This window comes from Temnothorax longispinosus, chromosome 9 (assembly GCF_030848805.1).
Source record: "Temnothorax longispinosus isolate EJ_2023e chromosome 9, Tlon_JGU_v1, whole genome shotgun sequence".
Taxonomy (NCBI): Eukaryota; Metazoa; Arthropoda; class Insecta; order Hymenoptera; family Formicidae; genus Temnothorax; species Temnothorax longispinosus.
In genome coordinates this window covers 13,363,001-13,377,791 of record NC_092366.1, presented here as the reverse complement: position 1 = coordinate 13,377,791, position 14,791 = coordinate 13,363,001, and the positions used below count along the sequence as shown (strand labels likewise).

The following is a 14,791-nucleotide window of genomic DNA, read 5'->3' as shown; positions in this document are numbered from 1 at the left end:
TTCAGGACACGCGATTCAAACCCATGTCATTAATATTACAAACAAAAGATATATTTATATCGATTCAGTAGTATAAACGAATTTTACTTGATTCACATCAAAAGATGTTTTTTTTTGTTTTCTTTCTTTTCTTCGGAAGCCTTCAATAAACATAGGTATCATAAATCTGTTCGCCAAAGGAATGTACCTCTCAAAACACAACGGGCGAAACGTAAGCATCGGGAATCGCACAAGAGACACACTGTTATTTTTTAAGAAACATTTCAAATCCATTCAAATAACCGTAAAATTATATTTTTTATTTACTTTTACCTCTATTACTTTCTGGAAATAAAATCAATCTATAATCATCGAGTACACTCATTGATATTCACGTTTAAAAATTATTTTATTTGCATTTTTTAAACATCTTTCTTTTTCATCCTTTTCTTTTATAAATATTCATCATTCCATCCTTAATGCTATCAAATATTGCTTCCCTCTTATTTTGCGCATTTTGTTGTTGGGTTTATCTCTTGCTCCTGTACGAAAACGTCTTATTTTTTTTAAGTAATATTTACAAGAACATACTGCACCACGCCAGTATAAAACAAAATCCTCCGATCGGCGTCGTCGTACTGAACCGTCTATTATTGGTAAATGCAGTGTAGTAACAACTACCGCAAAACAACGCGATCCCAGTCAGCATGAACGTAGCTGCCTGCAACACACGTGAAATTATCACGCAATCCTCCATACACGATACAACCATACAACCATTGTGAATTGTCGGTGACGTTTCAACTTACCACGGCTGGGAATTTGCACAACGGTAATCCAAGCAGGGCCAAGGTGTGAATAAAATGGTATCGATTCGCCGTTTCGAAGATACGACGTTGTTCCTGCCCTATCTCGTCTTTGGAGTAATGCCCTGCGGAGTGGAGCATCGGATCAATCGCGAGTCTCGCATTCGTACAGAATTGAGACGATACAGATACGATTATATCGAGTAATTCACTTACGGTGAGATCCAATGGCTCCAAGGATTACGGCCGCTGCCCCGCTGAGAGCCGCAAGCCTCACGTACGGACCGCTGGCAGCGGCTAATTTCCACAAGGGTACCGGCGCTGTCATTTTTACTTCAACTCTCGGTTTTACTCCCAAATAGCTTGTCGCCTGACAGGGATTGTTTCACATTATTAGTTCTCGTGAAAATTAAAATTGTGTTTTGTGCAGACAGCATTACATTCTCTCTCTCTCTCTCTCTCTCTCTCTCTCTCTCTCTCTCTCTCTCTCTCTCTCTCTCTCTCTCTCTCTCTCTCTCTCTCTCCTCTCCGTCCCTCCCTCCCTCTCTCTCTCTCTCTCTCTCTCTCTCTCTCATGTTGAAAGCTACTAACAATTTAGTATGAGTTTAACGAACAATTACTGCTGATAACGCAGGTTGCTTATTAATTTTTATCGTCATTCCTTCAATCATCATCCAGTTTCTTAACGCAGAGGATTATTATTATAGTCACATTTAATAGCCATTTAGACAAATAAAACGTTTAAGACTGCTTACGTAGATACTCATTAAAAACAAAAAAGCAACGCGTGACGTGACATTGCACATCCTGAACATAAAGATGTAAAAAAATTCATTATTCGTCAATGCGAGCGTTGAAAGGATAAGTAACTGCTATAGCGAATTAAAATCGCCGAGTTATCAGCAATTATCTCGACATTACTTTACGTTGTTATTACTATGAGTAACCTGCAGCAAAATAGCATGTGAATTTCTTACCGTAATCCTTGTAATTTGTAAAAAAATAACGGCAAGGCCTATTGTGAGAATTATGTGTGCAAAACCAAAAAGGAAAGAAATCATTGCATGAAATTCTTCAGGTCAATTAAATCAGTAGAATCGTTTGCAAGATTTTTAATTATACGTTGTATCTAATCTAATCTCTTTTCCGTATGTTGAACAACAAAAGATTAATATTTACATGCGTGTTAGCAAAATAGTGCAGGCATTATTGACATCTTAACAAGTTAATTACTCTCATTAATTAATCAAGGTCTGGTCGAAGATTTTACTTTAAATTTAGAACGTAAACGTGAATATAGATACGTGCATATGTACCGTGTATGTGTGGTGTTTGTGTGTATGTATGGGTATGTATGTATGTGTGTGTGTGTGTGTGTGTGTGTGTGTGTGTGTGTGTGTGTGTGTGTGTGCGTGCGCGCGCTGTATACGTATGACGTATGACTAGAAAACATATGGAAGATAAGTCACTTAATGCTAGAAGTAGGTTTAGCTGCTGACATGAGGTGCAAGCCAGGCACAGAGCTCGAGTCGTTTTGCGAGAGAATACAAGGGGACATAGATAATGGGCGATAAGCTTACCGACGTGGCCGCGTTCCAAGCGTACGAGGCGGCTCCCGCACTCGTTTTGTGAATTACATTAAACGGCATAGTGACCGCCGTATACACGGCGTCTTGCAAGCCCATCCCCGAGACGCGCGTCACTGTGCACAGGACGAGCCGAGAGTTAATTTACGTTTACGGCACGTACGGTATGGAGTGACGGGTGGTCCGGTGCGGCCGCATTCGCGATAACACGACACCCGATATCCTTATTTCCCCTCACCTTCTCGTTCGTCGCGAGTATCAAGCGGGCCGAGCCATGCGGTTATAATCGCGCGAACATAAGGGTAACCTCGAGCTCGAGCGGGGAAAGGAAATTGCACCGTGTTGAATGCAAACGCACCGGATACCATTAAACTGCTCGATCGTAGTGATCGTACTCACCACTGCTACCTGATCGTATTTCGGACCGGACTCGTCGCGAGCCTGCGATCTACGCGCGCATCACCGGCAACAACAAACCGACGGGGAATGCAGGGGAATGCGCCATCTTGGAAAATGAGAGTGCGAACAAATTGCAAATTCCCGAATGTCATCCTGTTCTTTGCAGTTTGCAGTCGCGTCGAATTACACTTGCCCTAGTCACTTGAAACGCGAGAGGTGTAACCGCGCGTTGGAGAGAAAGAGATGGAGAACGGAAAGTGCAGAAGATGCGATTACAAAGAGCTTTAAATTTAAATAATAGACGATATATTTATTCTTTGTAACTGATTTATATTCTTGTACCGCTTCTTTGTTTTTTCTTCCTTTCCAACGTACAAAAAATAAAGAAAGAAAATTTGATTTTTATCTGCTTGTATTTGATTAGAAACAAAAGTACAAAATTTTGACGCTAAAACCGGTACTCGTAGTCGGATCTTATTTCGAGATCGTCTTAAATAATGCCTTAAGATGCTAATACGATTCTAGTTTATGACATCTTAGGGCCTGAGCAGAATAGCTGACTTATAATTTTAAGACAATGTCTTGTACTTTAAATCTTTGTTTTTATAGTAACGCACAATACTGCTCTTTGTCTCTCAAGTCTTAAATGTGTGTACAAAGTGTCAACATTTGTAAGACTTGAGAGACACAAGACAGTATTGTGCGTTACTAAAAATAAAGATTTAGAACATAAAACACTGTCTTAAAATTATAAGTCAGCTATTCTGCTCAGGCCCTTAAGATTACACTTAAGATGGTCTTAAATATAAGATCCGACTATGAATACCGCTCATAATTTCCTAAACGTATAGTTATATAATTCATATAATTTCAAAGAGAGAAAGTGACATCTTGCGATGTTGAGAATTAATTTTCAATTCGCTACTTTCGCAGATTTCACATTTAACTTTCGGGTCTTTATTTATCTACAATCTATCGTGAGTTTTGCGCCATAAATAACACGCAACGTAATTTTATGTAAAAAACATATGATAGAAAAATATCACATCATGACAAAAAAGATTTGTACTAATGTGTGAGTACAAATTATATGTACTTAGTCATATAAAAAATAGATAAGTATAATGTAGATGTGTATCACCATCACGTTTTAGATTAGGGGAAGCGATATATATATAGTTTTGTCTTACACAAGGTGTCTCGTAAATTTACATAAATATCGGTAAAGACAACTTCACTATCTTTGCGTGTGTCATCTCGATATTGATTTTTACAAGAGGAGAGAGTTAGTTTTCGCCTTTAGCACAGCCTAATTCGCTGACTTTAAATGTTTTTAATTCAAAAACTATTATTACTATTAACTATTAGTCTCAATATTTTGATATTAAAGACAAGAAAAACGCTCTCTAGATACACAATTAATTTGAAACTTAGGGTAAATAAAAGCAAAAGACACAACTGTTGCACAACTGTTGACTTCGTCTTATCAACACACTGTTTTGATTTGTTCGTTCTAAAAGTAAGAGCCAATCACGTTTGACTGCTACTGAGCGGCTTGGTCTGCTGAACGCGACCAATAATAAATTTAATATAAACAAAAACGAATTACAACCGTTTCAGTCTTAAGGTTTAGACCTTCAGTGGAATATTTCACAATGATCTTAAAACTAATCGTCAACAACGCACAAATAAAATAGAAATGTAGTCAAGTTCTTAAATCGTTGGTCGGCGGTGAAGTTGTTAAAAAAAGTAGAACTTATGGTATATCACGTAACTGACTGCTGTTTTTTGAATAAAATAAAACATGGAATTAGCTGACAATTCGAAATATTACACTGAAGAGGATCTAAACCTTAAGACTGAAATGTTGGTAATTCGTTTTTTATGTTTATATTACATTTTTTATTATTTATTATTCGCTATAAAATCAGCATTTTGTTCTTATTTACCTTAAGTTTCAAATTAATTTTGATATTTAGATTTTTGTCTTAAAATGGTTTCAAGAATTTACCCATAAGCATTGTTACAGTCTTTGTGGGATACCACAAATCTGCGAAAGTAGCGAATTGAAAATTAATTCTCAACATCGCAAGATGTCACTTTCTCTCTTTGAAATTATATGAATTATATAACTATACGTTTAGGAAATTATGAGCGGTATTCATAGTCGGATCTTATATTTAAGACCATCTTAAGTGTAATCTTAAGGGCCTGAGCAGAATAGCTGACTTATAATTTTAAGACAGTGTTTTATGTTCTAAATCTTTATTTTTAGTAACGCACAATACTGTCTTGTGTCTCTCAAGTCTTACAAATGTTGACACTTTGTACACACATTTAAGACTTGTACATATACATATATTATATATATGTATTTACATATATATACATATATGTACAAAATATACATATTTGTATATACATATACAATTATATATATTATATATATAGTTATATGTAATAAACGTAAAGTATTGTTAAACATTGCTAGTTTGCGATGTCGTTCGATTTTCCATTTGCATATAAAATTGTTCTCCAAACCATTCCCTATGCATCTCCAGATAACTGCAAACATATTACATTATTAATACACTTTTATCACAAGATTATGACAGTTTAGTTATGACACAAAGTCATCTTGCTGTAATTCGCCACGTACCTTAGAAACATGTCTAAATATTTTAAAAGTACTTTCAATTTTTTGCTTGATATATCTGCGGATTGTAATAACTCGGGTAACTTAACTGAAATTAAACATTTGACTTTTTTACATATAGATATTTTTACGTAAAGATTTTATAATCTTAATAAAGACGACTTACCGAATAATCTAGTTAAGTGAATGGCACCGTAGTAAGTAGAGGGATTTGGAATTTCGCTTTGTTTTGGAACTTGAGGCATTAACCTCCACTTATTTGACTGTTGAAGTAAACTGTTTACTTGAGCGGATGTAACAGGCGGCATTCTTAACGTTACACCTCGCGGGCTAGAACAACGGGAACTTGTACTTGCTATGCTACTAAAACAAAACAATAATAAAAACGTTATATCTAATTTCAAACAAAGGATAAAATTCGGAGAAAGCAAAAATTTTTGTTAAATCATGCGATTGTAACATGCAATTCTAACAAAAGAAAAAGGAAATATCCCCGAAAAACAAGAGTTGTTGAAAATAAACTAATGAATTTATAAAATTTCTGTGATAGAGATTTGAAACCATTTGATTATTACCTTGATAAATTGCCACCGTCCTGCTTTCCTTCGTCGTAAGATCTTAATTGTCGATTCTCATCAACTGAGCTTACACGACACGATCGCAATCTTCGCTTAGAATTGCCTGACGGTTTAGACGCATTGTCCATCTCCAAATCATGTTCTTGAAATGGTGGTAAATGAGCATATTCCGTATCCTCAAATTCTTCTTTCGTGGATATTTCTAAATTTCTTTTAACAAAACATGGTTGTTTTTTATTAATGCAAACGGCAGATCTTAATGGAACTCTTAACAAAGTTTCAATCTGATTCGTATAAAAAAATGCATATGTATTTACTCAATTAATTCCTCCTTTGGTATAATGGTCGCTTGTTCGTTGTTTAGCAAGGAAGATTTTAGGGAAGAATGTTGCTCCCTTTCTTGTCTGTACAACAGGAGATGAGGTAAAGTGAAATCGAAATATATGCGTAAGCCGTCCGCGACTTCTCTGCATATATTTACTTCGTTCACTGTTTTTTCTACAGTATTATTCGTTTTATTCCGTTGAGGTTTCTCTGGGATATTCGTCAACTGCGTCGTAGTGAAATGCTGTACCCAGGATTCCAGAATATTTATCACAGTAGGTTGCGCCGGAAGTACGACAAGCTGAAATAAATATCGGTGATATATTCGCATGATATTTGCCTTCAGGGAAAGATTAGTTCTTAACATAAATCATGATCTTTTGTATAATTTTCATTTAAATATAAAATTTAAATAAAATGTAAACAGGAATGGTTTTTAGTTTAAAAAATATATCTTGCACCAATGCATTATAGGTTATACAGGATGTTCCAGGATTAAACAAGCCAAACTTGAAATATGAATTAGGATCTCAAAACAAGATAAAACTTTTTTTTAAGGTATGCTCGCAAACACTTCGTTCAAGAGATATTTACTTCTGAAGTTACAGAACTATTATGAATAAATAATTTTGAAATAATGTAGGTTTATCCTTTTTACTGCTTTAAAGTAATCAAATAAAAGAATTATTCTCTTTACTGCTTAACAGTAATCAAAATTTAAGTAATAAATATCTTCTTCAAAATTATTTTACACCAATAGATTTTTTAAATGGGGTGTTCTCAAGCATAAAATATATAAAATATCTGTTTTAATGACCTTCAATCATTAAAACGGAGGATAGTGCAAGCGTGCGAAAAAATAATAGCACAATGTCAGTCAGTCACTCGTTGCACTCATCTCACCAATAGGTGCAACGTTTGTCTCCAGGATGGAAGCCATCATTCTAAACAAAATATTTAATACTGTTAAGCAGTAAAGAGGTTAATTGTTTAAATTTTTATGACTGTTTATAGCAGTAAAGAAGATAAAGATAAACCTATATTATTTCGAATTTATTCATTCCTAAGTCTGTAACTTTAGAAGTCAATATCTTTTGAACAAAGCGTTTGCGAGCATATCTCCAAAGGAAAATTTTTCTTGTTTTGAAATCCTAAATTCATATTTCAAGTTTGGCCGTTCAACCCGGGAAAACCGTATATCTATTAATCCGAAAACTAATTACTAGCTTACCTTATTTTTATTACTTATTAGGTCATAATCCTGCTCTAGAATCCGTTTCAATGTGCTACCTATGTCAAGATCAACGCCTGGTTTCATACTGGCTCCCGATTGGCTGCCACCATCACTGTCTTCATCATCACTCGTCTCGCCCATGTAATCAGAACTACTCTCTGTATCTTCTTCTGTGTTTACTTCCTATAAATTATATATGTAATTCTTATGAACCTTTGTTACTTTCGCAGTCCTCGATCTCCAATATTATACAGAGTTTAAACCTTCCACATAGCGTGGCAATATTAAGGAAATGATGCCACTTCACAATGCGATAACTAATCAGCGTCCAGATTTTTTTAAATTATTGCTACTATCTCTTTCTATTATTAGATTATAAAAGTTCTGAAACGTCTAAAATCAATTTTGTAGCTTGAAAATGAGATACTTACTTCTGTATCATAATCAGCGTGTTGGCCTGAACTGCCATCCTCGGAAGATCCGGTCGTAGCCGATGTAGCTCGGCTGCCACCGCTTCTCGCTCTATGACGAGGTTCTTGATGCTCTGTTTCGGTTAACCGCTCTGACATCTTATGGCTTCTCTTCTTGCGTTCGCGGCGATATAAATAAGCACCCCTGTTTCATTAGAAAAAAATAATATGCCAATTCATAAAAAAGTAATCATTAAATTTGTATAATGTTAGAGCAGTTTCAGGAATACGTACAACTGAAGCTGCGCTTTTTGTGCTAGATCTCGTTGAAGTTGACGATTCTCTTCTGTATCTTTGAGCACATATTCCTCCGTTACGCAACGGTCCCAAGACGAATTCCAACCCTTATGCAATAATAAAACATATTTACATTTCCTTAATGTACTTTAATATGATTTGTATTTAGTGGTTTTTCTTTCAGATCAAGCTTTTCTAACTCACTTGGAAGTGTATAAGGTATTCCACTGCTTTTCTACCTCTTTGATCTTTATTTACAATGACATCAAGCACCTACAAACAATTTTATAGTTAGTTTGAACTGCAAGCTACCGTATGATGGCAAAGTTACTTATATCTACTTGTACAATATAAGTTTATTTCTATATTTCATAAATTTGTAATTTGATGTAATTTTACAACTTTAGGTTACCTCTACGTTTGGAATCTATATCCTTTTTATTACAAGAACATATCGATATTTATTGCTAAGTTTGGCATTAAATTTACATTTTACATTTATATTTGCACATGCACAGTAATACTATTGTAAAAAATGCAAATTAAATTCAAAGTATACGTATATATGTTTAACAATATATGTATTCTACCTTCGAGTCATACAGCACTTTCGCTTTCGTGGGATCTGGCTCGTAACACAACACTTTCTCTCCGTCGGAAAATTTGAATTTTGGCCCTCGTGTTGACACCATCGTAAATATTTAACCGTATGTAAGACAAGGGTATTTGAAATACATAAATTATCAGCCTAACCTATACGACAGTCGGATAGAGGTGAGTAACATCTATATAATTGATAACTATATTGATTCTACGACACCATAATGTTAACTTGCACAAACCGTTCAAATCTGGTGGAAGATCAACTTTGTTATTGTTTATAATCTGCCGTCAATTCTAAAGGTGTCTCCCCGGCACATTTGGCGTTGTGTACACCATTTTGGCTACGTTCCGATATATTCACAATGCTAATGGCTTTTGCACACAGGACGCGGAAACGCTTGCCGCGCGGCAAGAAGCGACGCGGTAGCCAATCACCGTGTCGCTGACCAATCAGAAGGCTGTCGCAAGTCGCCTGCGGCAAAATCAAAATTTGTGATTGGTCAACGCACTCTGCCGCATGGTAGAGAGCCTCTAGGAGATCGCGGCGATTAAGCAAAGGACACCTGCCAACCCGCAAGCTGCGGTCTGCTGCAAACTTTGCGAAATCACGGCTGTGAACTATCGGCTGCACATCGTCTTCAATTTCACCTCTATGAAGTTGGCCGGACAACTTCAACGTATCGAACTTTCATTAATTGGAATCGATTGGTGGTCGTTTGGTGGTCTTTGGTAGTCTAGTCCGATCGTTTGGTGGTTAGTCGTTTTCCTGTAAAATAAAAATAAAATTTCCGGTGTGAAGTTAGCCGGACAATTTTTATTTTCAACCAATTTAACTTTTTTATAGCTCATTCGACGCGGAATCGTTTGGTGGTCACGAATATCACCGGTAAAACGTTTGGTGGTCAACCGTTTTCCCAGAAAATAGAAAAAACCGTATGCACATAATGCCGTATTCGGAACAATTGTATTTATCACCCAAATTGACTTTGATAGGGCTCAATCGACGCAGAATCGTTTGGTGGTCACGAATATCGTCATTAAAACGTTTGGTGGTCAATGGTTTTCCTAAGAAATAGAAAAAACCGTACTCTCACGCCATTGGTCGCATGACTCCGTGACGTTAGCTCGGTAATTTGATGGATAAACATTATTTATCAATCAAATTGACTTTCATACGGCTCAATCGACGCGGAATCGTTTGGTGGTCACGAATATAATCAGTAAAACGTTTGGTGGTCAACCGTTTTCCCAGAAAATAGGAAAAACCGTATGCTCACGCCATTGGTCGTATGACTCTGTGCTATTAGTCAGAAAAATTGTATTTGTCACCCAAATTGACTTTGATAGGGCTCAATCGACGCGGAATCATTTGGTGGTCACGAATATTGTCATTAAAACGTTTGGTGGTCAACCGTTTTCCTAAGAAATAGAAAAAACCGTACTCTCACGCCATTGGTCGCATGACTCCGTGACGTTAGCTCGGTAATTTGATGAATAAACATTATTTATCAATCAAATTGACTTCCATACGGCTCAATCGACGCGGAATCGTTTGGTGGTCACGAATATAATCAGTAAAACGTTTGGTGGTCAACCGTTTTCCCAGAAAAAAGGAAAAACCGTATGCTCACGCCATTGGTCGTATGACTCTGTGCTATTAGTCAGAAAAATTGTATTTGGCACCCAAATTGACTTTGATAGGGCTCAATCGACGCGGAATCGTTTGGTGGTCACGAATATTGTCATTAAAACGTTTGGTGGTCTACCGTTTTTCTAAAAAATAAAAAAAACCGTACTCTCACGCCATTGGTCGCATGACTCCGTGACGTTAGCTCGGTAATTTGATGAATAAACATTATTTATCAATCAAATTGACTTCCATACGGCTCAATCGACGCGGAATCGTTTGGTGGTCACGAATATTATCATTAAAACGTTTGGTGGTCAACCGTTTTCCTAAGAAATAGAAAAAACTGTACTCTCACGCCATTGGTCGCATGACTCCGTGACGTTAGCTCGATAATTTGATGGATAAACATTATTTATCAATCAAATTGACTTTCATACGGCTCAATCGACGCGGAATCGTTTGGTGGTCACGAATATAATCAGTAAAACGTTTGGTAGTCAACCGTTTTCCCAGAAAAAGGAAAAACCGTATGCTCACGCCATTGGTCGTATGACTCTGTGCTATTAGTCAGAAAAATTGTATTTGGCACCCAAATTGACTTTGATAGGGCTCAATCGACGCGGAATCGTTTGGTGGTCACGAATATTGTCATTAAAACGTTTGGTGGTCTACCGTTTTTCTAAGAAATAAAAAAAACCGTACTCTCACGCCATTGGTCGCATGACTCCGTGACGTTAGCTCGGTAATTTGATGAATAAACATTATTTATCAATCAAATTGACTTCCATACGGCTCAATCGACGCGGAATCGTTTGGTGGTCACGAATATAATCAGTAAAACGTTTGGTGGTCAACCGTTTTCCCAGAAAAAAGGAAAAACCGTATGCTCACGCCATTGGTCGTATGACTGTGCTATTAGTCAGAAAAATTGTATTTGTCACCCAAATTGACTTTGATAGGGCTCAATCGACGCGGAATCGTTTGGTGGTTACGAATATTGTCATTAAAACGTTTGGTGGTTAATCGTTTTCCTAAGAAATAGATAAAACCGTACTCTCACGCCATTGGTCGTATGACTTCGTGACGTTAGCTCGGTAATTTGATGGATAAACATTATTTATCAATCAAATTGACTTTCATACGGCTCAATCGACGCGGAATCGTGATACGACCAATGGCGTGAGCATACGGTTTTTCCTTTTTTCTGGGAAAACGGTTGACCACCAAACGTTTTACTGATTATATTCGCGACCACCAAACGATTCCGCGTCGATTGAGCCGTATGAAAGTCAATTTGATTGATAAATAATGTTTATCCATCAAATTACCGAGCTAACGTCACGAAGTCATATGACCAATGGCGTGAGAGTACGGTTTTATCTATTTCTTAGGAAAACGATTGACCACCAAACGTTTTAATGACGATATTCGTGACCACCAAACGATTCCGCGTCGATTGAGCCGTATGAAAGTTAATTTGATTGATAAATAATGTTTATTCATCAAATTACCGAGCTAACGTCACGGAGTCATGCGACCAATGGCGTGAGAGTACGGTTTTTTCTATTTCTTAGGAAAACGATTGACCACCAAACGTTTTAATGACAATATTCGTGACCACCAAACGATTCCGCGTCGATTGAGCCCTATCAAAGTCAATTTGGGTGCCAAATACAATTTTTCTGACTAATAGCACAGAGTCATACGACCAATGGCGTGAGCATACGGTTTTTCCTTTTTTCTGGGAAAACGGTTGACCACCAAACGTTTTACTGATTATATTCGTGACCACCAAACGATTCCGCGTCGATTGAGCCGTATGAAAGTCAATTTGATTGATAAATAATGTTTATCCATCAAATTACCGAGCTAACGTCACGGAGTCATGCGACCAATGGCGTGAGAGTACGGTTTTTTCTATTTCTTAGGAAAACGATTGACCACCAAACGTTTTAATGACAATATTCGTGACCACCAAACGATTCCGCGTCGATTGAGCCCTATCAAAGTCAATTTGGGTGACAAATACAATTTTTCTGACTAATAGCACAGAGTCATACGACCAATGGCGTGAGCATACGGTTTTTCCTTTTTTCTGGGAAAACGGTTGACCACCAAACGTTTTACTGATTATATTCGTGACCACCAAACGATTCCGCGTCGATTGAGCCGTATGAAAGTCAATTTGATTGATAAATAATGTTTATCCATCAAATTACCGAGTTAACGTCACGGAGTCATGCGACCAATGGCGTGAGAGTACGGTTTTTTCTATTTCTTAGGAAAACCATTGACCACCAAACGTTTTAATGACGATATTCGTGACCACCAAACGATTCTGCGTCGATTGAGCCCTATCAAAGTCAATTTGGGTGATAAATACAATTGTTCCGAATACGGCATTATGCGCATACGGTTTTTTCTATTTTCTGGGAAAACGGTTGACCACCAAACGTTTTACCGGTGATATTCGTGACCACCAAACGATTCCGCGTCGAATGAGCTATAAAAAAGTTAAATTGGTTGAAAAATAAAAATTGTCCGGCTAACTTCACACCGGAAATTTTATTTTTATTTTACAGGAAAACGACTAACCACCAAACGATCGGACTAGACTACCAAAGACCACCAAACGACCACCAATCGATTCCAATTAATGAAAGTTCGATACGTTGAAGTTGTCCGGCCAACTTCATAGAGGTTTCAATTTCTTGAGACTTCGTTTGTAGATCTTCTTTGGTTAGTGGTTTGCAAGTCTGCACACAGCCATCTTGATGTAGATGTAAGATATTTCGTTTTTTTCTTATACTGCATGTACAAAACCGTGAAGGAACTGCACCAAGTTTTACTTGTTTACGCCCAGCGACAAATTTTATTTCTGATGGTTGGAAGTGTATCTAGAGAAAGGAAATCACAAATATATACTTCAGTCTAACAGTAGATTACGTGGTTACATCTATTTATCTTCCGAAGTGCAAAGTCAGAGCATACTGCATATTGTTACTAACCTCGCAAAGTTTTTGAGTATTATTAGGTGACCAGCTCTTTCCTCTTCCAACCGCAGCGATCCATTTCTGTCTCAGCGACTCATTTTGCGGATATGTTACAAGTGCGTAGCCGTCATTGCTGTTGTTACTGCACTTATATGCGGTGCATCTCGATGGCATGATTAGTGCCTGTAATACAAAAACAATAACTTAACAGTACTGTAGTATTTATTTATTTTTTAACACACTATTCATCAAGAATCTGCAATATACTCGGTTTAAAAAATAATGACACTTTTGTTCTGTGCAGCAGATTTCGCATATAGCTTTGTAATATTATTATAGCACGTAAATAATACTTTAATAATTTTCTTTATATTTTTTCAACTTTTGCTAAATAAAAACTTACCGTTCCTTCGTTGAATTGATGTTAATTTTGTCACTCAGTCACTCACGCGCGGATGACCATGCGGCGTGTTTACCTCAACTTAACCTGACTTAACCTGCCTGCGCTAACCCCCTCCTACGCTCTTCTGCATTGACGTCGCAATCTCGCCTTTGCCCCCCTCAATAATGTTGCTAGCCAATCACGGAGTGGCTGGTCACATGACCCGTTGTCGCCTCTCTCTCCTAGAGGCTCTCTACCGCATGGCGTTTTCGCGTCTATGGAGTCTTATGGCTCCTGCACACAGGACGCGGCAGCGCGGCAATGCGGCAACGCGGCACCGCGGTAACCAATTACCGTCTTGCCTTTCTGTTCTACTTCTGAAAGTAGTACGGAAAGGCAGATGGTGATTGGTCACCGCGTTGCCGCGTTGCCGCATTGTCGCGCTGCCGCGTCCTGTGTGCAGGAGCCATTATGCTAAAGGTAAAATTTCATGGGCAGTGAAAAGTAGCAGCAGATCATACTGATTGGCTACAAAATAGAGAAGTTCTAGGAACTCGAGAACTTCTCTATTTTATAGCCAATCAGTACAATCTGCTGCTACTTTTCATTGCCCATGAAATTTCACCTTAAAGGTAGAAGCACATAAAATTGCAGGAGCCTTGAGCAGAATGCAGAAGCCATATGCGCATGCGCTATGGTATTTGTAGAGCTCTACAGATACCACAGCGCATGCGCATATGGCTTCTGCATTCTGCTCATGGCTCCTGCAATTTTATGTGCTTTCACCTTAAAGCCCCTTGCACAATGCTAGGCAACAGGCAATAGGAACAGGAAATAACCAAAAAATCGTTAATTACAACCTAAAAAATTCAAATGCTATGATTGGTTGGCAATAGGCAATAGGCACAGAATTT

The 14,791-nt window shown here is 37.5% G+C and overlaps 3 protein-coding genes and 1 long non-coding RNA gene across 8 annotated transcripts in view; all 4 read right to left on the bottom strand.

Moving 5' to 3' along the window:
- Positions 1 to 14,791, bottom strand: part of LOC139819709 (uncharacterized) — a 93,107-nt gene that overhangs the window by 55,207 nt on the left and 23,109 nt on the right. The window lies entirely within an intron of this gene.
- On the bottom strand, positions 30 to 2,938 carry LOC139819396 (transmembrane protein 256). Of its 2 annotated transcripts, XM_071788705.1 has the most exons (5): positions 2,771 to 2,938; positions 2,366 to 2,487; positions 1,002 to 1,155; positions 789 to 910; positions 30 to 700 (listed from the first exon to the last, which is right to left on the bottom strand). In XM_071788705.1, exons 2-5 carry the CDS (start codon positions 2,468 to 2,470, stop codon positions 557 to 559), a joined length of 525 nt encoding a protein of 174 aa, XP_071644806.1. In that variant the 5' UTR covers positions 2,471 to 2,487; positions 2,771 to 2,938; the 3' UTR covers positions 30 to 556. The 2 variants fall into 2 exon arrangements, with proteins under 2 accessions (XP_071644806.1, XP_071644807.1); XM_071788706.1 differs by lacking the exon at positions 2,771 to 2,938 and having other exon boundaries at positions 2,366 to 2,754.
- Msl-3 (male-specific lethal 3) lies at positions 3,165 to 9,916 on the bottom strand. 4 transcript variants are annotated; one of them, XM_071788699.1, is made up of 12 exons: positions 9,707 to 9,916; positions 9,112 to 9,638; positions 8,860 to 9,022; positions 8,474 to 8,542; positions 8,267 to 8,376; positions 7,994 to 8,177; positions 7,560 to 7,745; positions 6,322 to 6,629; positions 6,002 to 6,214; positions 5,593 to 5,789; positions 5,430 to 5,514; positions 3,165 to 5,335 (listed from the first exon to the last, which is right to left on the bottom strand). In XM_071788699.1, exons 3-12 carry the CDS (start codon positions 8,959 to 8,961, stop codon positions 5,248 to 5,250), a joined length of 1,542 nt encoding a protein of 513 aa, XP_071644800.1. In that variant the 5' UTR covers positions 8,962 to 9,022; positions 9,112 to 9,638; positions 9,707 to 9,916; the 3' UTR covers positions 3,165 to 5,247. The 4 variants fall into 4 exon arrangements, with proteins under 4 accessions (XP_071644800.1, XP_071644799.1, XP_071644801.1 ...); XM_071788698.1 differs by having other exon boundaries at positions 9,112 to 9,916; XM_071788700.1 differs by having other exon boundaries at positions 5,593 to 5,786; positions 9,112 to 9,916.
- On the bottom strand, positions 13,049 to 14,057 carry LOC139818650 (uncharacterized). Its single transcript, XR_011733468.1, has 3 exons — positions 13,899 to 14,057; positions 13,511 to 13,678; positions 13,049 to 13,399 (listed from the first exon to the last, which is right to left on the bottom strand). It is a non-coding gene; the product is annotated as an uncharacterized lncRNA (long non-coding RNA).